The following is a 27,344-nucleotide window of genomic DNA, read 5'->3' as shown; positions in this document are numbered from 1 at the left end:
GAGGACCTAAGGGTGCGGGAGGGAATGGCAACATGGAGGAGGTCAGACAGATATGGAGGGGCGAGGTTGTGGAGCGCCTTAAAAGTTAACACAAGAATTTTGAATTGAATTCGGGACTGAACTGGAAGACAGTGAAGCTGCTGCAAAACGGGAGTGAAATGGTGAGTAGAAAGGGTTTTAGTAATGATGTGGGCAGCTGAATTCTGGACCATTTGAAGCTTATAAAGAGATTTGCGAGAATAACCAAAGAAAAAGGAATTACAATAATCCAGACAAGACGTGACAAGGCTATGAACAAGGATGGCAGTGGCGTGGGGAGTGGAAGTGGAAATATGCAGACCGGGAGATGTTATTGATGTGGGACTGAAAAGATAAAGTATGGTCAAGGATGACACCTGTGGGGAAGGGGAGACAGAGGAATTATCAATAACAAAGGAAAAATGATCAGTTTTGGATAAATGTTGATTTTGTAGGAATGAAGAGAACCTCAGTTTTGTCACTATTTAATTTAAGAAAATTTGAAGAAAACTAGGATTTGATTTCTGCTATGCAATCAATAAGTGAAGAGGGTGGAAAGGATGCAGTAGCATTTATAACTACTTTGTTGAGATAGCTCACTGCTGATGAATGCATACATTTTAATTCATAAAGTCCCTTTCCTACACTCAAAGTGCTTTACACGTACAGATTCAAAATATTTATGACTTTACCAACTAGAGTGCAACACATGTCGGATGATCTCCTGAAGGTCAAAAAGTAGGTCAGAGGTGAAGAATGAAATAAGAATTTAATTTGAAAGCCTTCAACACTAGGGGGCGACGTTGGGCATTTAGTGACAAAAGGCCATCCGCTGGCTTGGCATAACAGCGAGGGTGGGGGGGGGGGGGGGGGGGGGGTTTGTGGACACATGTGGCTCCTGCTCAAGTTCTTCTGCAGCATCAAAAAAAAAAAAAAACATAACATAACATTTACATAGTTTAATGTAAAATAGCATTTAGATTCCAAGCGCCTGAGGGCTGTGCACATGACAGCATTCGGCTTTCAGAGAATAATGGATCATGTCCTGACTGTCCACCAAAAGGTTAGCACTACCAGCTGGGTAGCTCCCCAAATCTAGAATTCCATCAAACATTCATCAAAAGCGTGGTGTTTAACTTTAATTACCGAAAGTAATGAGACATTCCATAACATCAAAAAAAAAAACAACACTTCTAATTATGAAAACACATGGACTGTGGACTTAAGGGGAGGACAAATCTCTAGGACACAGATTAGCAACTACTGCTGTCTGGCCAAAAAAAAATTATATATATTATATAAAAAAAATCTTGAGAGGCGACGAGACTTTTTAGGAGACAGGACCTTGTATTAAAAATGTACAATTTAATCAGTTGTACATTATGTTGATCCATATGCACACATATGTGCATATAATTATAACAAAAAATGACATATTTAACAGTCATTTAAATGCCATTGTCCTATTCCCGCGTACACAAAGCATAACATATTTAAGCTGCAGAATTACAATTGTCCTCCCTGATTGATTCACAAATGTAGTTTCATCATGTGTGCATTAACTGCTTGATATGTTCACATATGACATTTATATATTCAAGTATAAATGTATTATATATTTAACATGATGTCCTATAACGCATTTAAGATGCATATTTAAAATGTTGTTACAAGATCAAAAGTGAATTTAATGAACCAGATGACTGATTATTGGGTTGTGGTGCTTTCACGAATTAAGTGAGTCTGGAGTCACGACGCAGACAGTTTTTTTTGCGCAAGCGCTTTTAACATCTGCCAGTCTTAGTGAAAGCAAAGATGACGACGATATCACGCATTGGACAGGCATGCACTTGAACACTCTTGCCGAGATCCACTGACTCAATTCATACGATTCATTGAAGTGTCACTCAAAAAGAATGAATTGTGCGACTATTTTCCATCACTAGTTTCCTTGGAAATTATGATGACGTTTTCTTATACCAAAGTTTTGGCTTCAGCGCAACAACAGTAGCAGCAATAATAATAATAATATGAAAAGGAGAAGGAAAACATGAGAGGATTGTGCTAAGATGCACGTAATCATTGCCACTTCACAACACCATAAACAATACTGTAACAAGCAAAGAAATGGAAAGACCGACAGACACACACACAGCAAATCAGAGTAAAGGCCGATACGGATTATGTTTATTTCATAATAAATATCCACAGCCATACTTTCAGAAGATTCATTTTTCCACTGTTATGGCCACTAGAATCTCCTTATAAAGTAAGTTACTATAACTAGCCACGTCTAGGAGTCGCGTTCACTCTTCCGGTGTTCCCGATCGTCTTCCACTGTACATTCCATGCCTTTCTTCGTGAACCCCTCATCTTTTATAATGCCTCTCTTCGTGTTCCCCTCTCACCTTTTATAAAGTTATATTCACCTAAAGCCCTGGGAGTCTCTGCCTACCTTCTTGAACTTTCCCAGGCTTGTAAAGTGTAACATTAATGTTCCAGGGACTCGAGAAAAGCAGAGCTCAGTGTATCTGTGTGACATTTTGCTGTCAATCACCCATCCAGCCCCACCTATCTTCAGTGTAATATGCTGGGTGCTACAGTACAGTTTGCATCCATGACCACCGCGTTTTGATATTGTGATATCGTCTGCGTGCTCATCCACACTTGATCTTGTGCGTGTGCCATCAATAACACCAAAAACTCCAGAAAAAACAGATCTGCTTGAATTCAACTTGCTTTAACGCTATACCTCATGAAGAGTGGTGGGAATATTTATTAATCTGTGTATCACCTCACAACTTGTAAATGCTCGCACAGGTTTGGTGCAAAATTCAACAAACAGTTGCTTGTGACGTACACAAATCACCGCTATTACAAAGGTGCATTTCACACATAACTTTACCAACTCTTTCATTTCGGCAAACCGTGCATGACTTGTCTGGGAGGATGGAGCGATCACATCCATATTACTAACCGAGAATGCTAAACCGGATGATGGACGCAGGCACATCCGGCCATGGGCCGTAGCTGCAAAAAGACGTACTGCACAGGCGCAAAAAGAGTCCGCGAGAGTCGGCTGAGGAGCCGAGAAAGGCGGATAGAAGAGGGCGAGAGAGGCGGATGAGGGGCCGCGAGAGGCGCAGGCGCAAAAAGAGTCCGCGAGAGTCGGAGAAAGGCGGAGAAAAGAGGGCGACAAAGGCGGATGAGGGGCCGCGAGTGGCGGACAAGACCACAGAAAAAAGGAGTGTGCACATACAAAAAGGAGAAATTAGGCGCAAAGTCAAACGCAGGAAAAGCACGAAACACATTGCACACGAAACTAGACCCGAAAAAAAAAAAAAAAAAAAAAAAAAAGAGGCTCGCACACAACAGCAAGGCCCCCCCCCCCCCCCCCTACAGGCACCGGACGGGACACACACCAAGAGGGGGATTCAACAAGCCCATGGAACACAAAAAAAAGAACACAAAACCACCCCACAGACCCTACAAGCGAGGGACGGGACACACACAAAGAGGGGGATTCAACAAGACACAGGAACACAAAAAGAAAGAAGACGCTCGCGCGACAACAATCCTCAAACCCCCCCCCCACCCACACACACACACACACACACACACATCCATAAGAAGTGACACCCAAAGCCACATATTCTAAAGTGAACGTCAGCACCTTCACACTAGACAGCATAGGTGTCAGCATTGGTGGATCTCCTTACAATAAAGCACTATTAACCGTTCAACTGCAGAAAAGGAAACATATTGAAACAAGTCATGAATACACGGTCACGGGTACAAAACGAAAAGGAAAGGATAACAGGAACAAACACACGAACACGAAAGAAACAACAAAATAGACGGCTATGCAGCATAGGTGGATCTCATTACCATAAGGCACTATTAACCGTTCAACCGCAGAAAAGTCTCCATATTAACAGTGAGTGCAATACTTCTTATTACTTATCCATATTTCTAAAAGAAAAAATGTCTCGACTCCAAAAACGCAAAGCTCAACTACAGCTTCTAACTAACGATGTACCTAAAAGTAAAAACTTTATGAACTGCGTTAGATCCTACAATAGTTCATTTGCTTTTAGTAAATATCAGGCCACCAAAAGGCAATGGCCCATACTGCTTTCCCATATGTGCACAAATACTGCATCGCATTGGAACAGTGCACCCTGAAACAAATCAACAACGCAAATATGCACAAATCTATATCCTGGATCCACATGACGCAAACTATCAATCAAAGTGCTGCATCGCAACAGGCACGGATTCAAAACGAAACACCTCCCATCTCAGACATACGTTAACGGCAAGGAAGGCTACAACGGGCTTCTCACACAGCACAGGCAAATCGATTACAGCTCCAAAACAACACGTCCCAAATACTACATATGCAACAACGCGCCTCTCAAACGGCACAAGCAAAACATACCCCGGAAAAATTCATTCCGATTAATGAATGTCATTTGCAATCATTGTCATTCAGTTCACTTCCCTGAAGAAACAACTGGCAATACAAGTAATACATTTAGACGTTGTTGTCAAAAGGGTCAAATTAGACTGCCTTCTTTACATTCATATACTGAATATCTACAGAAGCTTATAACTGACGATGTACCTGAAAGTGAAATCTTTATCAACTGCATTAGATCCTACAAATGAGATCCACCAATGCTGACACCTATGCTGTCTAGTGTGAAGGTGCTGACGTTCACTTTAGAATATGTGGCTTTGGGTGTCACTTCTTATGGATGTGTGTGTGTGTGTGTGGGTGGGGGGGGGGGTTGAGGATTGTTGTCGCGCGAGCGTCTTCTTTCTTTTTGTGTTCCTGTGTCTTGTTGAATCCCCCTCTTTGTGTGTGTCCCGTCCCTCGCTTGTAGGGTCTGTGGGGTGGTTTTGTGTTCTTTTTTTTGTGTTCCATGGGCTTGTTGAATCCCCCTCTTGGTGTGTGTCCCGTCCGGTGCCTGTAGGGGGGGGGGGGGGGGGTGCCTTGCTGTTGTGTGCGAGCCTCTTTTTTTTTTTTTTTTTCGGGTCTAGTTTCGTGTGCAATGTGTTTCGTGCTTTTCCTGCGTTTGACTTTGCGCCTAATTTCTCCTTTTTGTATGTGCACACTCCTTTTTTCTGTGGTCTTGTCCGCCACTCGCGGCCCCTCATCCGCCTTTGTCGCCCTCTTTTCTCCGCCTTTCTCCGACTCTCGCGGACTCTTTTTGCGCCTGCGCCTCTCGCGGCCCCTCATCCGCCTCTCTCGCCCTCTTCTATCCGCCTTTCTCGGCTCCTCAGCCGACTCTCGCGGACTCTTTTTGCGCCTGTGCAGTACGTCTTTTTGCAGCTACGGCCCATGGCCGGATGTGCCTGCGTCCATCATCCGGTTTAGCATTCTCGGTTAGTAATATGGATTCCGCCATTCCCAGAATGTGCGTGCCGACCTCTGCCACCACGCCATCTCCTGGCAACTCCTTGATAGATCACTGGCTCACGTAAATCCCGCTGAAGTTTGGAGTGGTTTCCTAAATTAGGAAAACTGATAAAACGCAATTTATTACTCCTACTCCTGAGAGCAGCATTTGCATCACCCTGAGATTTTTAAGACAGGATCGTTTTCCTACTCAGAGATGCTTGACAGATACGTGAACAGAACACTAGAGCAGACTGAAATTTTTCAGATTTTCACTTTTTTCTTTTAAAACAAAAGCAAGGACTCTTAATCTCCATAAAGCAAGCCAGTCAAAATGAAGGACAAAAAAAAAAAAAGTTCAACTAGCAGCATTACCTGGTTACTAATTAAGAAAATGGTTGGAAGTGTAGCCCTCCAGGATCGGAGTCTGACAGCTCTGGTCTTGAGTCTGTAAAAGTTCACCACCGGAAGTCTGTTGTAAAAAAGAAGCCATTCAGTTAGCAATTTCTTAAAACTCAAAGCACATCACAAGTGACCGCAGACAAACCACAAAGAATATTCACACTTTTTTTTTTTTAAATTTTCAAAGGACAAATAAAAACTGTCTAGAAAGTTCCAAGCGTTCAATTTCTTTGTTTATTAACAATTTAAAAAAATGTCTAAGACTTTGCATAATTATGAGCCATAAACATGTTTTTGTTTTTTACTTTAATGGAAGCATAATATTTTACTGTTACCAATACAATATTTCAACACTAGTTCGTGCTATGCACAATGTAAAAAGTGGATTAGAATTGGAAAAAGGATGGAGGGACATTAACCACAATATCCAGAGGCGTGTGTTCCTTGCTCACCTTACACAAAAAGGCACCCAGACTTTTTCTTAATAAAATGGAGTTTGGGCTTTATGGGAGAAATTATTTAACATAAATCTTTGAAATCTTCAAAATTTACAAGTAACAAAGCAAGCAGCATTTTGGTTCTCACTTTCAACTCCAGACTGCACACCCCTTTGTATTCTGCATTTCCCCAATGCTTTGATATGAACTCCTGTTGCCCCTTTGCACGCATAATGCACACATACGCCATTCATTCAAATTAAAATCTCTACTAAATGTAGAATTCACCAGCATCACAAAAGGCCACACCAGCTCAACTGGGACAAATGTGGACTCTAACAAGAAGATGTGGATAAAGAAGACAATTCCACATAAACGTAATTCAATTGCAACAAAAAACACAATGTCATATATTGCTTAGCAATAAAATACAAAGGGACCAGGGGGTGCGACCTGGTGAAATGTAGACGAGGTGTGGTAAACACTCAATACCAGACAAAAAGGAGAATAGCAAAAATACTTATTTCTGCAAGGCCAAGTGGAAGGGTGCTGGGTAAGTGTACCCTTAATCAGAGTAAAATGACATTAACAGAACAATATGAGCACACCAGATATGGGGGGCAGACTGTGGAGTAGCTCTGGCTGGCAGATTTCAGTTCAAATAATGTGGGTTCAATTCTGGATTCATTTTCTGCACCCAACCTTTAGATTCACAAATCTACAATTGTATACATTTTATTTTAAATTAAAAAAAAAAGATTTGGCAAAGTGTGTATGGTTTTCAATGAGTATTGCATAATGCTACTTTATCTGCCTGTTTAGTGAGTAAACAGATCGAGGCAATTTCTAAATTGACAAATATAAGATACTGAAACTGAGGTGTGCAAGCACAGTATTGCTTAAATCTGCTCTACGTGTAATACTTTGTAAGAGTGATTTTAATAAATATGCAGAGACCAAATTATTTTCAATGATCTAAACCAACATATTTGTGTATTCTCAGAGATAAGATGGTAATCTAAAGGAAGGATGCACAAATAAGGAAACCATGAAATTTTAAGAACCAGATTTAGTTTTGATGGAGAACTTGATCTGATTGGAAACTAGCAAACACTGTAGCTGATGATGACTTGGTACCCAGCCCTTCTGTCGCGTTTCATCAGCACCCTCAGTGGTTTAAGATGACAAAACAGTTATAATGGGAGGCAAACTGTCAGTGAGATGTTTCTCAACGTTAAAACCACTGACGAGCAACTTTTTAGTTTCATCATTGGCACATATGAATCCAGTCTGTGGGCACCACATAACCAAGCAGCAGCAAACAACCCACAAGCACGGAACACAAAGCTTCCATTGGGCAGAGGGGCAGAAGTGGTATACGTGTTTTTGGCCAAAAACATTAAAGCCATAAAGCAATACTGTATTGATCTTTTCTATCTGTTTTCCTCTCCAATACAATATTTGAAGTTTGACTGACTAAAAGGACGATACCGAATACAAGATGAGAATTACCAGCGGACAGCAAAAACTTTTCAGACCCAGACTCTGCAGATCATATTTTCTATAGCTGCGTTTTGTGTGGCATTTCAGGTTTGACAAATTCCCTACAGAAACTGTACGGGCTTCTCCTGCGTACTCAAATGTTTCCAATCTGCTGTCCAGCACCATACTCTTATTGTACACTGGAGCAGCAAAGGAGGCAGACTGTGACAGCCGACGTGGGCACCCATACTGCTGAGCTGTCCAAGCCCCCTAACATAAAACTGGTCACTCGACTGGCGGACACACACACACACAGAGACCAACATCAGGACTTTCACAGAATATAATCCAGGGCAAAGAAACTCAATCATGACTTTGATGCAAGTGCATCATTTTATCTTAAAGTCGGACCCCCCCCCCCCCCCCCCATCACCATCTTCCCACTTAAAATAAAAAAAAAGTTTTGTAAACAATCCACAGCAAGTATTTCTTCTTATATTTGAAGTCTTCCTTTCTCACAGTTGCACAATTCTGCACCTTCAAGCCAATAAATTGGAGTCTGCTTCACCTCCCGAAGAGGAGGAAAAGGAACTGGCTAATAAAGGGGAGGAGCACTGCTTCCGTAGCTGAACTAGGAGTTCATTTTGCCAATTTGGTTCTGACATTATCTCTTGGCGCGAACAAAATACAAGGCGTTAGTCTTAGGGTAGTATTTCACATTTTGCTTTTTGTCCATGAGCCCTCCAAATATAATCAACTCACCCCTGCCCTGAACCACCGTATGCAGACTAGTTTCTGGAGGACCCACCACGGAAGAACCACCAAAAACCTTCCAGGTTACTTGCCCGTGCTCTTTTACCCCTGAAACATCTAAGACATACATCTGCATGGGTTTGCAGTTCATACTTTGATAAAGTGGCTTTCCAACATTGAGTGACTGTGGAGGGTGATGCCCAAGCCTACGAGCAATAGGAGGGATCGGATGTCCGTCAACTTGGCCTGGCCCAGGAGAGGTATTTGTTGGCTGGGCAGATGGAACTGCCTGTACAGGGCTGGAAGCTGAAGGCCCACCAGCAGCAGCAGCAGCAGCTATAATCCCAGTATTACCGGACAAAGGCTGTGAGGACAAAGCATTGACAGCTTCCAGCCCCCGCCTCAGTGCACCAGGAGACACTGCTCCTGGGGGGGTTTTGTCCAAGTTTGGCGGAGTGTGAATGCCATTTGACTGCTCCTGGGTTGAATCCCTCAAACTGGTAATTTTGGCTTCTGGAGAGACCGGATTGCTTGCTTTGGGGTCCCAGCTGTAGTCTGCAGGCCTGAGGTCACGTAATTCAGCAGCCTGTCTAATCCGAAAATCATAGCTTTCAGTTCCAGATGGGGTTCCAGGGGATCCAGCCTGTCCTGGGCTCCCTCCAGCAGGGCTACCACCATTCTGTGCAGGTGGGCTGTTCCCCCCACTTGGAGTGCTGCTGCGAGAAGGAGACAAGCTTCCCTCCCTAGCGCCACTGTGTCTCTGAGCTCGTGGTCTGAGTGTCCCCCAACGTCCATTCACACACGGTGCTTCTTCCCCAGCTCTAACAGGTGACTGTGAGCGGTACTCCCGTGGCTCAGGCACCAAGGCAGGAGGGGTGGCGCTGATGGGTGAAGGTCGAGAATTGAGGCTGGGACTCAAAGGAGCACGACCACTAGGAGCTTGGCTGAAAACCACCACACATTGACCCACCTTTATGAAGAGGAGGAAAACAAAACAAAAGACAGTTAGAAAGAGTCACGCATAAGCACATCTTTTTACAAAACAAACCAAATAAACAAACACCTGGTTACATCCATAAAAAACAAACAATCACACACAATCCATTAGTTAAAAAGCAAATGGACATTTACATTTTAGTTAAGACAGCTATTTAACATAACAGCTCACCATTAAAGGATGTGTTTTTTAAGTAGGAAGGAGTAACCAGACTCTTTCTTACCCTACATGCTGGGTGGCACCACAGCTCAGGAGCACCATGCTCTTCATTCTCTACCTTGAGCTGCTGCCACATCCATGGGCCAGAGGACATGTGAAGGAGCCACGCATCTTTCAGCAGCTGCAAAACAGACAACAGGTTTAGACTGATATAAATAAATATAACATCAATACACACACACACACACACACACACACACACACAAAGGGATTTGTCACAGACAGAGAGACAGATACTTTATTAATCCCAAGGGGAAATTCACATACTCCAGCAGCAGCATACTGATAAAGAACAATATTAAAGAGTGATAAAAATGCAGGTATAACAGACAAACAATAACTTTGTATAATATTAACGTTTACCCCCCCCTCCCCCCCGGTGGAATGGAAGAGTCGCATAGTGTGGGGTAGGAACGATCTCCTCAGTTTGTCAGTGGAGCAAAGAGCAATCTACACAAAACCCTAGTTAATTTAAGCACATGGAAATAAGAGGAGACATAACAGTGTTGCTTAAAATTACAAAGGAAATGGTGGAAACTTGCTGTTACTTTACAATAAATTCTTAAGCAAGAACACAGCAAACTCATCAAGGGCAGATTTTATACAAATGTTACATAGACTTTCTTCACACAGAGAACCACTGACAAATGGAATAAGGTAACATGAAATGTAGTACATTGGAGGACCTTCAAAACTAAACTTGGCATTTTTGAGAAATGAGATCAATAGGACTGACAAGCTTGTTGGGCTGAATAGCCCAATTTTCATCTAAATTGTTGTAATGTTCTATAAAAAAATAAAAGTCTGATAGCCAGTAAGCATATCAATTTATTTAAATACACATGTTGATAGTCTACTGCTACATATACATGAAGATTTAAAATTTAAATTATATGAAAGTGTACCTTACTATTGAAATACAATATATTGGTCAACTAAGAGACACAAATTTGTGTACACTGGAATTCTAAACTTAAACCGAATTCTTGATTACAATGGAAAAATAAATACAAAACTTCATGCTGAATCCAGAAAATCATTTGTCTTAAAAATCGTTTTTCCGCTATATTTATTAAGTCTCTATTTAAAACCAACTCACTGCATTTGGACCTCCACAGCCTCCCAAAATCAGTAGGGTGTTGTCATCAATTACAATCTATAAGGAAAACAAGGACAATGTGATTTTAGTTAAGTGATTACGCTGTGCCTTACTATAAATGCCACTAATTACATCATCTGGTTAAGATTATACAAAATCCAAGACAGTGGCATAAAATTCCAAAACATGAATGCACCTGTGACTGTCCACCTCGTGGATGTGGGACCGGGCCAGTAATATTTGGTTTTGACCAGGACCACTGTTCCAGATCCAAAACCCACACCTCATTACTCCTACAAAGGAAATAAAGGAAACATATATGACAATTTGAAATAACCTACTTTAATAGGCAACGCCCAGAGTCCTGACATTTTAATCTATACTTGAACTATAGATGTAACCTACATCTGTCTTGAACCCAAAGATCCTCCAAAGACAACCATCTTGTCTCCAATGACAGAAGAAGAATGCCCAGCCATGGGTGGAGGTCCATGTGTCGTTACAATGCAGTTCCACCTGTGATATTGGGGGAAACACATTTATGTAAAGAGACCATTTACCATCAAGTCTAGTAACAAAAACATTATTTCTGTTTAGTTAAAAAGCTGAAATTTGTCAGGATAGTATATGTAAGGCAGTAGGTATCCACAAAGAAAAAAAAATTCAATATATTAAATATTTAGGGGTAACACCTCCCCAACAGAAAAATTAAATAACCCAAACCCTCAAAAATGATTTGACGGATTTGACTGAAATTTGGTGACATTAAAAAAAAAAATTAGCTGACCCATGTCTTTTTGTCAATAAATATTAATATTGCTTTACATTTACATTCATTTGTTTAGTAATGCTTTTATCCAAAGTGAACTATAAAACAGGTAAACATAATCAAATAATATTAGGCTAGGGTCTGTTGATTGCCACAAGTGAAAAGATGTAATAACTAATAAATTTTCAATCATAGATTAACAATAGATAAACCAATTAAATTTAAGGTAACAACAAAGCAATCAACAATATGAAAGATCACAAAGTTTGTTAAGTTTTTTTCCCCAAGCAATTAGACGTATACAGAACAGGTGGGTTTTCAAATGCTTCTTAAATACATTGGAGGAGTCAACAGTTGGAGGTGGGCAGCTCGTTCAACAACTAGGAAACACAAAAGAAAAACATCTTGAGACTTGATACCACAGAGGTGGCATCACAAGATGCTGTTCATTGGCAGACCTGAGTGGGTAAGAAGGAGCATAGCGCCTCACCAGTGTCTCCATATACGCAGGTGTTGACCCACTGACTACTCTGCAGACAAGCATCAGGGATTTGAATGTAATGTGTGCTACTACAGGGAGCCAATGTAGCGACCTGAAGACAGCGTGACATGTGCCCACCTCTAGACCATCTGCAGTGGCTTCATAGCACATGCGGCTATGCCTGCCAGATGTCTGCTGCAGTAGTCCAGACGCAACAAGACCAAAGCCTACAAGACTATTTTATGCTAATGTAGATGGTCTGTGTTGACAGGGGGCTTTATACAAACGAAGGATGGAGCAGAAGTGATTGACGAGTCACGCAAATAGCACCACTAACCAATAGGGTGGAAGATGGGCGGTGTCCTGGATAGGGGAGAAAAAAAAAAGATGTAATTAAGTTTGGTATGTAGAGTGAGTGTGAATGGAAAAAATGTTTGGCAAAGCTCAATAATTAGCAAAGGCACTATATAGATCCACTGAGATTGCCAGGCACTGTGGCCGTCATTGTAGGCGTTGTTTCATCAAAAGCGAAAAGGAAGAGAGGGAGAGAGAGGTAAAAGTGATGTCCTCCAACCCAACGCAAACCTGGGCTTAATCTTAATTAGTCCTTCAAATGAGCTACTACTATATTTGCATCTAAGAACTTTGAAAGAGGACCTCCAAAAATTAACCACCAATAATGTTTCTATTTACATGTGTGTGTACTTCCTTTGCATTGGGATGACGAACTACCCTGCGCACGAAAGGTTTTTGTATCAGTGCTTGAAGTGGGACTGCCAACTGATCTTTGATCGTGGTCCTGAAAACTCCAAGGAGAACCACCCCAACACTGTTCAATCGCAGAACTTAAATTGAGCAATATCCCAGGACTGGTCTTAGGTAATGACACTTGGATTTCTAATGGAGAAGCCACAAAAGCTGCTGCTCCTCGCCCCTTATGTTAATACATCAGAATAACACATAGGGCATCAGCAATTAGATATATCCACTTCAAAATCTACTTGCATATACATTTGCATCTGCAGACTTTAAAGTGGGACTGCATTCAACTAACAACAAAAAAAAGAAACACTGTAGTCTTGTGAGCAAAGTAAATAAATGAAAACAGTAAAAATCTAATAAAGATAATATATATACTCAAATTTCACAGTATTCCTACTGATTACCCATTTCAATTCAACAGAATAGACTTTCTGGTAAAGATGTGTTCTGCGATGACCAACAAAAATTATGTCACTAAGAAAAGCAGAAACTGATCTAATGCAGGGATACTTTACTTATGGACTATTGATTACATTTCTTTAGTTATTCAGTTGAAGCACAGCCAAGTGAAGTGACTTCGCTGTCACATAGTGTCAGTAGCAGCATTTGAACCCACAACCTCAGGCTTTGAAGTCCAAAGCCTTAATCATTATGCCACATTGCCTGCCGACAATACCAGCCACAGGTTTAAAAAAAAAAAAAAAAAAAAAATACAAATACTGCGTACAGAAGTAATACTTAGTTACAGAGAACTTCTGAAACACCAGATTAACCAAACAAAAAATTTAACACAGCTATTTAAAGATAAAAGTATAACTTTTCTAATAAGTTTGGTTTCACATCACTGTAGTTTTAAACAGCTAAATGCCATAAAAAAAGTTACATTGCTGGGTGATTATCTCCTGAACACAAGACACACTGAATGCACAAGTTTCAAAACTACCTCTAGCTTTTTATAAATTCTAGGCTGTTTCCTTTATTAGACTTTTAGAAACTTTTTTAATCCCAATGCAAAATTCAAAAACACTAAAATTTTAAAAATCCTGTCTGCTGTCATTCAGATTAAATTGGATATACTCACCAATTTTTGGATGGAGAATATGTGTGGATTTCATCAAAGAAGCGTTCTGGCTGATGTAATGGGTAAGGGCTTGGCCGAGTCCACCCACCAAAAAGAACCAGTAAATCTCTATACACAACTAGTGTAGCACCTGCCTTTGGTGAAGGATAAGATCCTGTAGAATTTCAGAGAGGGAAAAGTTTACAATAAATGGTGAAAATAGCATAACTAAGACTTCACGAATATTTGACAATTATTTAAATTAACAGTATACCAAAAAGGTTAAAGTTCAATATGTCAAGCATCAGTGCAAAAAAAACAAAGAAATTTCCCACTGTCCCCTCACTTAATTTATAAGACATCAACAGTTAAAATGAAAAACAGCGAAGACGTTCAGAGGCACTGTACACATGTGAAGTGTGCCATTAAAGTATAATTCAAAACAACCTTTAAACCACAATGTAAATGAAAAATATCTAATTTAAAACGCACATCTCTGTAAAAATATTTATTTTCCGATTAATTGTTATTTTCCATTTAAACTATTTGATAATGATTCTTAAAGTCTCAAGATCAATCCTGTGAATCTTTACCCTGCTCAATTACTATATGTAGATTTTTGCTTATCTTAATTTTTGGTGTCCAATCCAGTAGATGGAGCTAATGTGCCTTTTGTTGAAAAGGAGGACTTTTGACAAATGATACAGATTTTTGAACTGCGGTATGCTATGCCAACCAGAAAGCAATTGAGTGAAGTTATTCTACCAAGGCTTTAGGAAGGTTTTAAGCAAAGAATCACTGTGCCTCTCGTGCCAATGAAGAGAATAGCCCTAACCTGCAACAGCTGAACCTCCAGGGCAGCAGATTCCTACTTGACAAGCACACATTAAAAAACGACTGGGCACCCGTGGTGGATGTGTTGCAGACAAGCACACTGCATGCCAGGCACACTGGGAATAATATAATGGTGAGGTAACTCGCTGTTGTTCCAAAATCCTTTCTAGCATTTCCAATGCACTGTTCCATTGTGTGACCGCATGAATCATGATTTTGTGTGTTGGCAAGTACAATAAACGTTGCTTCTCTTTAAGCACTTGGCTAAAGCATGTGGTTAGCTGCACTGCTATGGTGGAAAAAGTTTGCAACGTGCCTCACCTGACAAAGCAAGCGGGCAACTGTCAGAATTTTCAGAGCAGCCTGCGATACAAAAGTGAGCATGTGGACAAAGTAGCTGACTTGAAGTAGCTCCATAATAGCAGCGTTATCAGTCACAATGGCCACTTCTTTTTCTTTAATGTCCCATTCATTCAATACTGCTGTCAACAAGCATCAGCTCTAGATCTGTTTTAAAATGCTTCCTTTTTGTCTGAGGACTGTCAGGGCACATTTTTGAGACTGATTAATGTTGACTTCAACAAGTAAGCAATTGAAGATGTGCGTAACTTGCAGAATTATAGAAACACACGAGTCTTCCTGCTGTATGTTTAATTTGGACTAATTCAAGATTTTAAATGTCCAATATGGGAATAAATTTGGCTAACAGTTGAGCTGGAGGGTGTCTACATAGGGAGTCATAACGCACAAACATTATTTAAGAAGCAAAATTTCATTTTATAATATTATTCGCAAAATACAGATGTTTTACAAAGTAGATGCCATTTTATTGTATTAAAACAAGGATACCCCCTCACTCCATATGCATGGACTCTGGTGTGGAGATACATACAGTATGGTGAACTTTGAATGAGTGCAGTGCATGTGAATTTTTTTTTTTTTTTTTTTTTAAAAGAGCAATGATATTTTGATCCACATCTTCCAAATACTGATGTTAGCTGTTCACTACTAATGTAGTATTTCATCTTAAATGTCATCTCCTGCTTATACATATGTTATGAAGTCACTATGCAGACACCCTTCAAAAAAGTATAACTGAAATTTGTCGTATTATATTAATGTTCTCTATGCATGGGTTAAGTAATTTCTAAAAAGGACACCACTTCAAATATATCTGTGCATGCTAATTCAGTCAAGGTAAAATCAATATTGAATCGGATTGGGACATTGTCAATCGGAATCTAACTTGGACATCAGTGCTGATATAGAGCCATACACATTTTGTCTGAAATACAATGGTAAAAGTACTTCACCAAAATCCTAGCCGCAACTGGGACTTGGGACATCAATTAGAAAAAAGTTGATGATTGAGTGATTTTTTTTTTTACCCTTTATAACCATGTGTGTTGGCCATGACACACACAGCTAGCATACGTTTGCCACACCCTTGCAATTATATATATGTACAAGTACAGAATTTACCAATTCAAGTGATAAGTCAATGTGCTGTGTCACTGCGGAGAATATGACAAAAGTATAACTCTTAATCCCCCAGCAATTGGTTGCTTCATAGATCCACACATTTCCTCTGGCATGCTTTAACTTAGATCAGATTAGTTGTAGGTATCAAAACAGTTCAATTTTGACTTAAAAAACAATTACTTTGCCATTTCCAAAGAAATGCACCAATTGTTGGTGTGCCATGTCACACACAAGGGAGGCTACTATTGATGTTTCTGCCCCCAGGAGCCTACCAGCATGTTTATTAAGTTCAAGCACTTTATTGTCATTGTGTAACACAACGAAATAACTTTTTGTGACAGCCCCAAGGTGCATTTAAAGAAAAGTCAAATAATTCCAAATATGTCGTATATATAGTGTTAACTGATCAAGTAACTAGAGCAAATTATTATTGCTCAAAGTACAGCAGCATAAATTGTTATTGCACCTGTTAATGAATAGTACATTACAGTAATCCCTCCTCCATCGCGGGGGTTGCGTTCCAGAGCCACCCGCGAAATAAGAAAATCCGCGAAGTAGAAACCATATGTTTATATGGTTATTTTTATATTGTCATGCTTGGGTCACAGATTTGCGCAGAAACACAGGAGGTTGTAGAGAGACAGGAACGTTATTCAAACACTGCAAACAAACATTTGTCTCTTTATCAAAAGTTTAAACTGTGCTCCATGACAAGACAGAGATGACAGTTCTGTCTCACAATTAAAAGAATGAAAACATATCTTCCTCTTCAAAGGAGCAAACAAATCAATAGGGCTGTTTGGCTTTTTAAGTATGCGAAGCACCGCGGCACAAAGCTGTTGAAGGTGGCAGCTCACACCCCCTCCGTCAGGAGCAGACAGAGAGAGAGAGAGAGAGAGAGAGAGAGACAGATAAAAAAATCAATACGTGCCCTTCGTGCTTTTAAGTATGCGAAGCACCGGGCAGCATGTCGCTTCACGAGGCAGCTGCACAGAAGGTAGCCAACGTGAAGATAATCTTTCAGCATTTTTAGACGAGCGTCCGTATCGTCTAGGTGTGCGAACAGCCCCCCTGCTCAATCCCCCTACGTCAGGATCAGAAAAAGTCAGCGAGAGAGAGAGAGAGAGAGAGAGAGAAAAGTAAGCTGGGTAGCTTCTCAGCCATCTGCCAATAGCGTCCCTTGTATGAAATCAACAGGGCAAACCAACTGAGGAAGCATGTACCAGAAATTAACTGACCCATTGTCCGCAGAAACCCGCGAAGCAGCGAAAAATCCGCGATATATATTTAAATATGCTTACATATAAAATCCGCGATGGAGTGAAGCCGCGAAAGGCGAAGCGCGATATAACGAGGGATCACTGTACATATTATATATTATATATTACCAATATAGCTTACTGCACATGTTCAATTAAAAATGATCTCAGACTGTGGAGATTCAGAGTTCAGAAAGTTTATGGCAGATGGGGAAAAAGCTATTTTTTAGTCTGTGTGTGCGTACACGGATTGACCTAAAGCGTCTTCCTGATGGGAGGAGCTCAAACAAAGAATTTCCAGGATGAGTTTTGCCCTTGAGAATGTTTTTGGCCCTTCTTACACAGCGAGTCTTATACAAGAGTACGAGTGATGGCAGTTCAGTCCCAATAATGGCATCACCAGCTTTATTTATTACAGATCAGCTTGAAAAATAAATTCAAATGTCACAGAAAATCGGACATCATGTGATTTTTCAACAATATGTAACAACTGCATGTGCATTCTGCAGTATCCACACAACGACTCCTAAACATTGATCTGGCTCTCCCTTATTGCAGTAGGCTGCAAGTTTTTTTTGTTTTTTTAATTTAATTAATTTCATTCTGTGTGCTCACAGAATTCTGTTTTTGTTTTATTATTTTGTACAGTTTTTACAGCAATATATTAAATAGTACCATTCATAACTGACATAAGTGGAAAGCTGAATTTATAATTAGATTGTTTGGGGTATAGCTCAGCAAAGGTTACCTTATAAAATTGTTAGGTGAGGCAGGGGTCTTACTGTACATCATTCAGGCCTTTACCTCACAGCAAAATGAACAAACACCATGCTTTTGCTAACTTTGATCAAACATTCATTTATCAGATATTTTTAGATGTCAGTTACTTATGGCTTAGTAGCAAAGCATAAGAACAGATCACTTTTATTTAGTTGGACAATTTTGAATTTGATTTGAATAAAAAGATTATAAGCCGTACTAGTGGTACAATTTAACAAATGAATGCTTTGGATAGTAGCTGGGGTGCCTTAACAAGACATTTAAAAATTACCAAGTTAACATACTTTGAAATGATACAGAATAATGAGAAAAGAAACCAAAAGGAATTTTCAATTTGTAGTGATCAAACTGTCCACAAAAACTTGAAGAAACTAGGCAAGATGAAAACAGAAAAGACTTCAGAAGACCCATGCTGCATCACTGACTTTTTGGAAAACTACTACAACTTTTGCTACCAAGACATCAACATATCTGTAGCCTTAATCATGTAAAATTCCCTTTTGACCTACAGAAGTTTTCAGTGGTTATTACACGGTAGACATCATGTAATGCAAATTTTATTTTAAAATTTCAAAACAAAAATTTCCAGGACAGGAGGTTCAGCTCTCAGCCACCTTGAGTGAGAGTGTTATCATGACAGGACCCAAAGTTGTGAGCTTAAACGGGGGGAAATAAAAAGATTCTACACATCCATTTTAAACTACCATCAGTATGACACACATTCAAGTAATGCATTTTCATTTAGTCACTGAAACACAAAAAATAAAATCACATTCCAGCTCTTTTCTATTTTGTGTACCTGATGCAAGTGGACGGATCCATTCCTTACTGTTCAAGTCAAGCCTCCAGAGGTCATTAAAAGCTGCATTACAGCTACTTTGCGTGCAGCCGCCAAAGACATACATCGATTGGTTAGAATCATAATAGCAGGCGCCTAAAGTGAAAGAAATATTTTAATAACATTAACCTTTACAAAGAAGAAATAAAAATCCAAAAATGTACACTTAATCCTTTACTTAAGAGTATAAAAAATAAAGAGAAACTAAGAATAGTTAAGGCAGAAAATTAATATACTATTTTTTTTCCTTACAGCAGAATTAACTGATAGGTATATTTACTGGGTTAATCATTTAATATATCAATAGCTGTTAAGAGCCCAGAGGTAAAGTTATATCTATCTATCTATAATACAACAGCGTCTTGTTTATGGATATACCTCTAATGTTTTTACCTGAACACCTGCAAACAATATACAAGCTAATCAAAGGCTGGTACTTAATAGAAATAAAACATTTGGTATCTAATTCAGTACAGACAAAACTCCAACACATAGTTTTTTAAGCAAAAAAACAGTAATGTTTATTATCATCTACCAGAGACTATAAAGAATACATTCGACTTTCATCTTCACAGATTCGGAAAAAATCGGTTAAATTGTTGTTAATTGGAAGTCAAGGAGGAAGGTGAATGTGTTAATTGGAAGGTCTTCTCTATCAAAGTGCTACTTTGGGGTTGATTCACATTAGCCTCTCGCAACCAGGTGAAGTAAAAACTAGCAATAACTGATGTAGAATTACAGATAGAAAAACCAGTAAGTTTTTAAGGATTTTTACCTCCAGCTGTAAATCAGCTAATATTCAGTGATAAGTAAACATTTTTAAATAAAATACTGCAAAATTGAAATATGGCAGTTCAAAAACATATTCAATTTGATAAAGACCACACAGTTCATATTTGCGCTGCTTTATGTCAGTAAGTATTTTTGAAGAAAAGTCTTTGTCTTAAAAGACAAAAAAAAAAAAGACAGCAACAATGGGAGTCATCTTACTGTGAGAAAAGCGTTGAGTTATAGGTGTTCCAGGATAGGGGTACGTGCGACTCTCCCATTGGATATTTCCTTCCTGTACAGCTTTAATGAATCCATGATAACACTGGTGGGCAACACCTGTAAATAAAATAGTCCAATCTTCAGTTGCAGACACAAAACAGGTGAAACTGCCATACAACAATGTTACACTAGTGAGTGCAAATAGGATCAAGTTGGCCAGTCATCTGTAGGCTTGTTTTGCATTTTATTATTGTTCAGCTTCTGGTTGGGGGAGAAAGGAAAAAAAATAAAACGACCAGAGTCTTAAAAAGCAAGTCAAGGCAGTGTCCTACTATCCAGGCTTTTCTTAAAGTAAGAAAATATAAAATTTTGAATTACTTAAGATATGGCATAAAAGTCTAACACTCAGATGCCGAGTAACATTCAGAACAGTTTCAGAATTTAGACACCCTAAAGTGTTGAGGGTGGCATTCACAGGTTTATATTTTTTTTCAGTGGGAACAAGAAATGAAAATAGCAATGTGGCTTTTTTCCAGTTTTGTTATTCTATTACAAATACAAAGTTGCAAAATGCTTGCAATCAGAATAAAAAAAAACCCACAACAAAACAAAAATCTTCACTAGACTTTTAAAGACAGACCAATATTCAATATGTTAATCAGCCACAACATTAAAACCACTCTGACCCACCAACGCATGGACTCCACAAGATGTGTGAAGGGGTCCTATGGCATCTGGCACTAAGACGTTAGCAGCAGATCCTTTAAAAGTCCTGTAAAGTTGCAAGGTGGGGGCCTCCATGGTTCGGATTTGTTTTTCCAACACGTCTCACAGATGCTCAATCAGATTGAGATCTGGAGGTCAAGTCAACACCTGGAACGATTTGTCATGTTCCTCAAACCATTACTGACTAATTTTAACAGTGTGGCAGGGGCACATTATCCCGCTGAAAGAGGCCACTTCCTCCAGGGAATACAGTTGCCATGAAGATTACATTAGATTAGATTATTATTATAAAAGCACATTTAAAACAACAGAGGTTGCGCCAAAGTGCTGTACAAAAAAGCATTAAAATAAGCACAATACAAACAATCATGCAAAAGCAGATTAATAAAACAACCAATTGTAACATCCACCACAATCCCATCATATACAATTGAAGTCAGAAGAAAACAAGTAGGTCTTAAGACGACTTTTAAAAAGCTCGATCGAGGATGAAGACCTGATGTGCAGGGATAAATCATTCCAAAGCCTAGGAGCAACAACTGAAAAAGCTCTGTCTCCCCTAGACTTCAGCCAAGATCTTGGCACTACAAGGGGTGTACATGGTCTGCAGCAATATATAGGTAGGTGATATGTGTAAAATATCCACATTAATGCCAGGACCCAAGGATTCCCAGCAGAGCATCACACTGCCTCCGCCGGCTTACTTTCTTCTGATAGTGCATCTCGGATGCCATCTTTTCACCAGGTAAATGACACAAATGAACCCCGTTGTCCATATGATTTAAAAGGAAACATGAATCATCAGATTAGGCCACCTTCTTAAATTCCTCCATGGTCCAGTTCTGTTGCTCACGTGTCCATTGCAGGTGCTTTTGGCAGTGGACTATGGATATGCAGCCCATATGCAACTAGCTGTGCTGCAATGTGTGTTCGACACCTCTCTCATGACTAGAATTAAGATTTTCACCAATTTGTGTTACAGTAGCTCTTCTATTAGAGCTTTAAGAAAAAAAAATAACTAGTGGGTCTGAGTTTTAAATAGCAAGTCAATTAAAACTAAGGCAAACCAGTTAAATTAGCACCAAATAGTCACTAATTAAGAAAAAGGTTTTCGAATGAAAACCTGCAGCCACAGGTTAAGGTTTACTCCAGGACTAGAGCTAGAGACTGTTGTTCTATAGAAATATGCATTTACTGAGATGATACACACACTTGCATATACTACAATAAATTTTGTGACCTCTGACAGGTTAGAGCCCTAAAATTGCTCTCATGATACAATTTAAAAGTATTGTTGAAAAAAGTGTTTTATTCAGTGCAGACCAAATGATACATTAAAGACACCACAATTTAATGGAATAGTACATTGTTCAACCAAATAAAAATGGCCCATTACAGATGCCATCCTCTCTCACCTTTAATGAGACGATACCACTGCTTACAGACAAGTGCTGCAGTCTTGTGCTCCTGATAAGGAGACAGGAAGGACAATATGTACTCAAGAACCTCCTCTGGTAATTCACCCATGGCACGCTGGTGCTGGCTCTCCATTTCCTGAGCCTGAGAATGTAACGGTGGTGGCTGCTGATGCACTTCCTCTTCCTGTTCCATTGAGCCTTCTACAACCTCCTCTGTGTCCATGGCAACAAAGCTGTCATCCTCACTGTCTGACGAACTGGCCATGTCACGCTGTGTAACAGCCACTGAAAAGAAAACATTCTGTGAGTGAAATGTGTTTTTCTTAAAGGAGTGGACAAGTCAAAACCCCAAATAAACAGCAATGGGTTTACTTGTACCATAAGACAAATACCATACAGTATTGAATACTTTTATCTGTTGTATCCGTGTAATAACCTATCCTAAGGAGAAAGGGAAGACTGGAATATCTGCTTTAACTTTAACTAAGGAAAGTTTAGTAATAAACTGAGAAAAGGCAATCTGAGGAGTCATCTTGTGCAGGGGGAGAGGAACAGCAGACTTATCTAGACCTGCTAAACTTGGAACGGAAGAAAAGAGAGGAGAGTCTTCAGCAAACATTAAAAGAGCAGCTGCTTTAATGAGTTCAGACCGCTTAATTTTGTCCTGAAAACAGACATTTCTTGACTGAGGGTGGATGGCGAGTGAGACTGTGTTAAGTTCAGCATTTTTAATTAGAAAAAGAACAGATAAGGAAAAGTTTGGCCTCACAGTTTGGCCTCACTTCTTAATTAACAACAGGCTTGTTAGATTATGAACAGATTTTAGATTATGTCTATTTTATATGTAAACTTGTTAAGTATGGCAGCTTTGTATCGTCTTGATAAATATCTAATGAATGTTTTATTAGAATTATGGCTTGCTGTTACAGTATGACAGGCATTTTATTTCCTTTTATGCCTTATGTTTTATGGATAAATACTCTTGTGCATATAATAAACACTTTATTACTTTAAAAAAAGTATTTATTCCAAGGGGATTTTATTTATTGTTATTTTTACAGTCACTTGGCAATAAGCCTAAAGAATTTTATTTTGTTAATGAAAAGGAACAGGTAAAAACTGTGGCTTGCAGTTTAACTGTAAAAATACTACTATCCATCTTACTAACCGAAGGTTGTAAACCGGATATGGACACAGGGCGCTGGGCACATCGAGGCGCACGCGCACTGCCGTCCACCACTGAGCAAAAAAAGAAACGAGAGGATTCGAAGGTTGTATTACAGTACGGTAACCCCAGAGGTCCACTCTGCGCACTAACGCTCTGCAACGCAGGGCTCACCAGATGTATGGAATCCCCACAGGTCCAAGCTGTGACAACACACTTGCGAAAGGAGTCACGGCTCAAACCTGTGACAACGCGCGCGCCTACAACGCGCTTGCGAAAGGAGTCACGGCTCAAACCAAAGAAAACACAGAAACGAGACTATGACCTGTGAACTACACCTGGGGTAAAGCATGCACGCCAGGTTGTACAGCCGCACGGACGCGATCGCCCACGCAACCGCATATACCTTCCATATTGTGCTGTGGTGCTCGCCCCACAGTCAGACGCGGCGGCTCCCCAGAGTCAGTAGGCAGCCCCCAAACAACACAAACTGTTCAAGCAGTCGGTGTCAGCGAAGGCAACAGACTCACGTCTCCACAAAACGAAACCGCTTTAGTACAGATATGCTTATTGGATTAAATGACATTTCCCCAGACGCACCCGCCCTCCATGATATGTCATCCATCCACATATCGGACGGAACAGAAACTGATTGCCATTCTAGGATTTCCGATTCGCTGGCGAATCGCGGGGTTACTTGTAATGTAGAATATAAGGCTTCACCCACATATCTGGTTATGAAGAACCTTAGTCGAATTGTTTTTAACAGGATTAAAAAAAAAGTATCAGAATCAATCCGTTCTAGTAACAAGATCGGTATTGAGCCTAGGAAAAAACCTGATCAGCACTAATTATTATTTTTTTAATAATCCAAACTTTCCCCAAGATCACTTCTTTTAAATACCAGCAACAGTTGTTCAAACAAATGTCAAAAAGAATGAAGAACTGAGATAGCACCACTTATGTAAATTATTCTGCCAGGAATGGATCACCCCAGATACAGCAGCTCCAAAAAATACTACTATATACTAATTACTCAACCTGTGCTCCCATTTTATAAAAAAAGCTCAATTCAGTATCCTCTCAAATACTCATTTATTTGCATAAAATATTCATAATGCTGATGATATTTATAAGAACATTGTAATTTTCAAGATTTTGATGAACATTTAATTTTAAAAGCTGGTTGTTTAAACAGTGTGTACAGCATTTTAATGTTCTTAACACATGACATGATGTCATTTACACCACACACTTGCCTAATTAAGTGAAGCTGTTAAAAAAAGTCGCCAAAGTGGATTATAATTGGTGTCAGTGGGGCATTGCACAAATGTAAAAAAAAAAAAAAAAAAAAAAAATATCTTGAAACTTAATAATTGCTTTCACTCTGAAACAGTAAAGCTCACATTTTTACAAAAGATATCTCCTGTACTTCAGGGGGCATATTCATGACCACAAAGCAGAGATGGAAATAATTTTACTGTCGATTTTTGGAGCTGTCTTTTCTAAAGGAAAAATACTGCAGCTGTTCTCTTTTCTGCTGACAACCACTAAGTGCAGAGTTTTCATGGAAACGAAAACGCATGTGATAGATGCAATAGACCACCCCATGATAGGAAATTACATATTAACCAAAAATAAGCATATTTGAAATGTTAATGTTAGGCTAGAAGTGTACTGAATGGATGAAAAAACCCTAATAAACAGTACAAGAGTGGGGAAGAATACTATTCAGAATTTGCATTGAGAAACCCACACATCTGTCAGGCCATATTGTAACAAATAGCAAATGAAAAAGGTGTCCAGAAGTGTATGCTTGACAAATGCTGGAAACTCATTCATAACACTGACCACAATATTGTAAAGAATTATAAAACATTCTAATGTCAGAAATGAGCATTTTAACAACATCATCAGCGTTAAGTCCCTGTACCCACAGCATAAGCATTCATTCACAGATGATGTTATTGAACATTTCCCACACGATCAATAACAGAGTTACATATATGATGGACTATTTCTTTTGTCCAATTTTTCAATTCAGCTTTACTCTTACCCTCAGTACATCTCCCCTAATCTGTGTATACTGGTGCTTAGGAAAAGCTTAGCAATAAAGCTAAATAATTTTCATTGTCACTTTCATATTGAAACATACTCCAGATACATATAACTATTTATGTTAGTGTCAAGAATACAAAAATGGTGACCCAATAAAAAATTGGAGACAAACTGCAACAGCAGTTTCAAATCATGAAATGCAGCCTTTGATAAGCCAGCTACAAGCAGCAACTCACAAAAATTAAAATTATATATTTTTATGAAAGCACATTTCAAATGAGAGTTTATACAACTCAAAGAAATGAATCAATATGAAGGCCATTCTCCACTTTGAAATGGACTTATGACAGTCTAAAGGAATACTCCACCCAAAAATGGTACTTTTAATTACCTACCCCATGTACTTTGTAGTGGTGGCCGAGAAAAATTTTTAATCTAATGTTTTTATGCAGAATGGAGAGGAAAAAAATGTTTGATATAATAGAGGTTAAAAGTGACCAATGATGTACAACAGAAAACAATGTGAAAAACATCCATTGAAAAAAGTAATCTAATATTATTTGTGCTGCTACTTCTTGAATACGACACACATTATATACAGTAAACTAAAGCCTCACGGGAGTCTTTGACCAGTGAATGAAGGGGAGAAGCAGGTCTTCAATTCAAAAAGTCAAGTACTCCTAGGTACTTTAATGGGGGATTTGTCTTGTTTTCTCTCAATTTCAGCCCTAAAACATGTAAGGTTAGGCAAAGAGGAGCTTAGAGCAACCATTTTGGTTATTTTTGCTTTCAGCAATACCCCACAATAATTAGTTTCTTTCAAAAAAAGAAGCCCAAAAAATACACAACCTACAAAAGTCTATTACATCCCTCCTAAGCACAGTCATCAATCCAAATATACTGGGATAATCTAATGCTAGTTCCGAGTTTCTACAATTCGGTATCTTCAGAGTTTGTGTATTCAATCCTTAAGGATTATTTCTCATGACAGTTACCCTTTTCTTTTTAACTTAAAATCTGCTACTTTTTTACGTTACAAAAAAAAATCACTACTTGAAGATCAAGGAGTATAAAAAGGGAGAGTGATCAACCAACCTTTGTAATAGTAATAATGCAAACCAGAAGAAAAGCACCTCATAATCCAAGTCTTAGAATAAAGAAAAATACACCAGCACTTCTCTCAAAATTCAATGCTTAATACAGTGATCCCTCGCTATATCGCGCTTCGCCTTTCGCGGCTTCGCTCCATCGCGGATTTTATATGTAAGCATATTTAAATATATACCGCGGATTTTTCGCTGCTTCGCGGGTTTCTGCGGACAATGGGTCTTTTAATTTCTGGTACATGCTTCCTCAGTTGGTTTGCCCAGTTGATTTCATACAAGGGATGCTATTGGCAAATGGCTGAGAAGCTACCCAACTTACTTTCTCTCTCTTGCGCCGACGTAGGGGGGTGTGAGCAGGGGGGCTGTGTGCAGCTGCTTCCTGAAGGACATGCTGCACGGTGCTTCGCATACTTAAAAGCTCATTGATTTTTGACTTTGTTTTTCTGTGGCTCTCTCTCTCTCCCTGCTCCTGACGGAGGGGGTGTGAGCTGCCGCCTTCAACAGCTTTGTACCGGCGGTGCTTCGCATACTTAAAAGCCAAAAAGCCCTATTGATTTTTTTTTTTTTGAGTGCTTGCTTTGTTCTCTCTCTCCTGACGCGCACTCCTTTGAAAAGGAAGATATGTTTGCATTCTTTTAATTGTGAGACAGAACTGTCATCTCTGTCTTGTCATGGAGCACAGTTTAAACTTTTGAAAAAGAGACAAATGTTTGTTTGCAGTGTTTGAATAACGTTCCTGTCTCTCTACAACCTCCTGTGTTTCTGCGCCAATCTGTGACCCAAGCATGACAATATAAAAATAACC

The 27,344-nt window shown here is 39.4% G+C and overlaps 1 protein-coding gene across 1 annotated transcript in view; it reads right to left on the bottom strand.

Annotated features, from left to right (window-relative positions):
* Positions 1-6,039: 6,039 nt before the first annotated feature.
* fbxo42 (F-box protein 42) overlaps positions 6,040-27,344 on the bottom strand; it is a 37,648-nt gene continuing 16,343 nt past the window's right edge. The window contains exons 2-10 of the mRNA XM_028807939.2: positions 22,208-22,495; positions 20,067-20,183; positions 19,038-19,172; positions 13,905-14,058; positions 11,217-11,327; positions 11,008-11,104; positions 10,812-10,868; positions 9,717-9,833; positions 6,040-9,466 (exon numbers count right to left, since the gene is read on the bottom strand). Coding sequence (XP_028663772.1) covers positions 8,408-9,466; positions 9,717-9,833; positions 10,812-10,868; positions 11,008-11,104; positions 11,217-11,327; positions 13,905-14,058; positions 19,038-19,172; positions 20,067-20,183; positions 22,208-22,475 — 2,115 coding nt within the window. The 5' untranslated portion in view covers positions 22,476-22,495 and the 3' untranslated portion in view covers positions 6,040-8,407. The remainder of the gene's footprint in view (positions 9,467-9,716; positions 9,834-10,811; positions 10,869-11,007; positions 11,105-11,216; positions 11,328-13,904; positions 14,059-19,037; positions 19,173-20,066; positions 20,184-22,207; positions 22,496-27,344) is intronic.

The sequence above is a fragment of the Erpetoichthys calabaricus genome, chromosome 8 (assembly GCF_900747795.2).
Source record: "Erpetoichthys calabaricus chromosome 8, fErpCal1.3, whole genome shotgun sequence".
Lineage (NCBI taxonomy): Eukaryota > Metazoa > Chordata > Cladistia > Polypteriformes > Polypteridae > Erpetoichthys > Erpetoichthys calabaricus.
The sequence above is the reverse complement of the archived record's forward strand: the minus strand, read 5'-3'. Positions and strand labels throughout refer to the sequence as shown.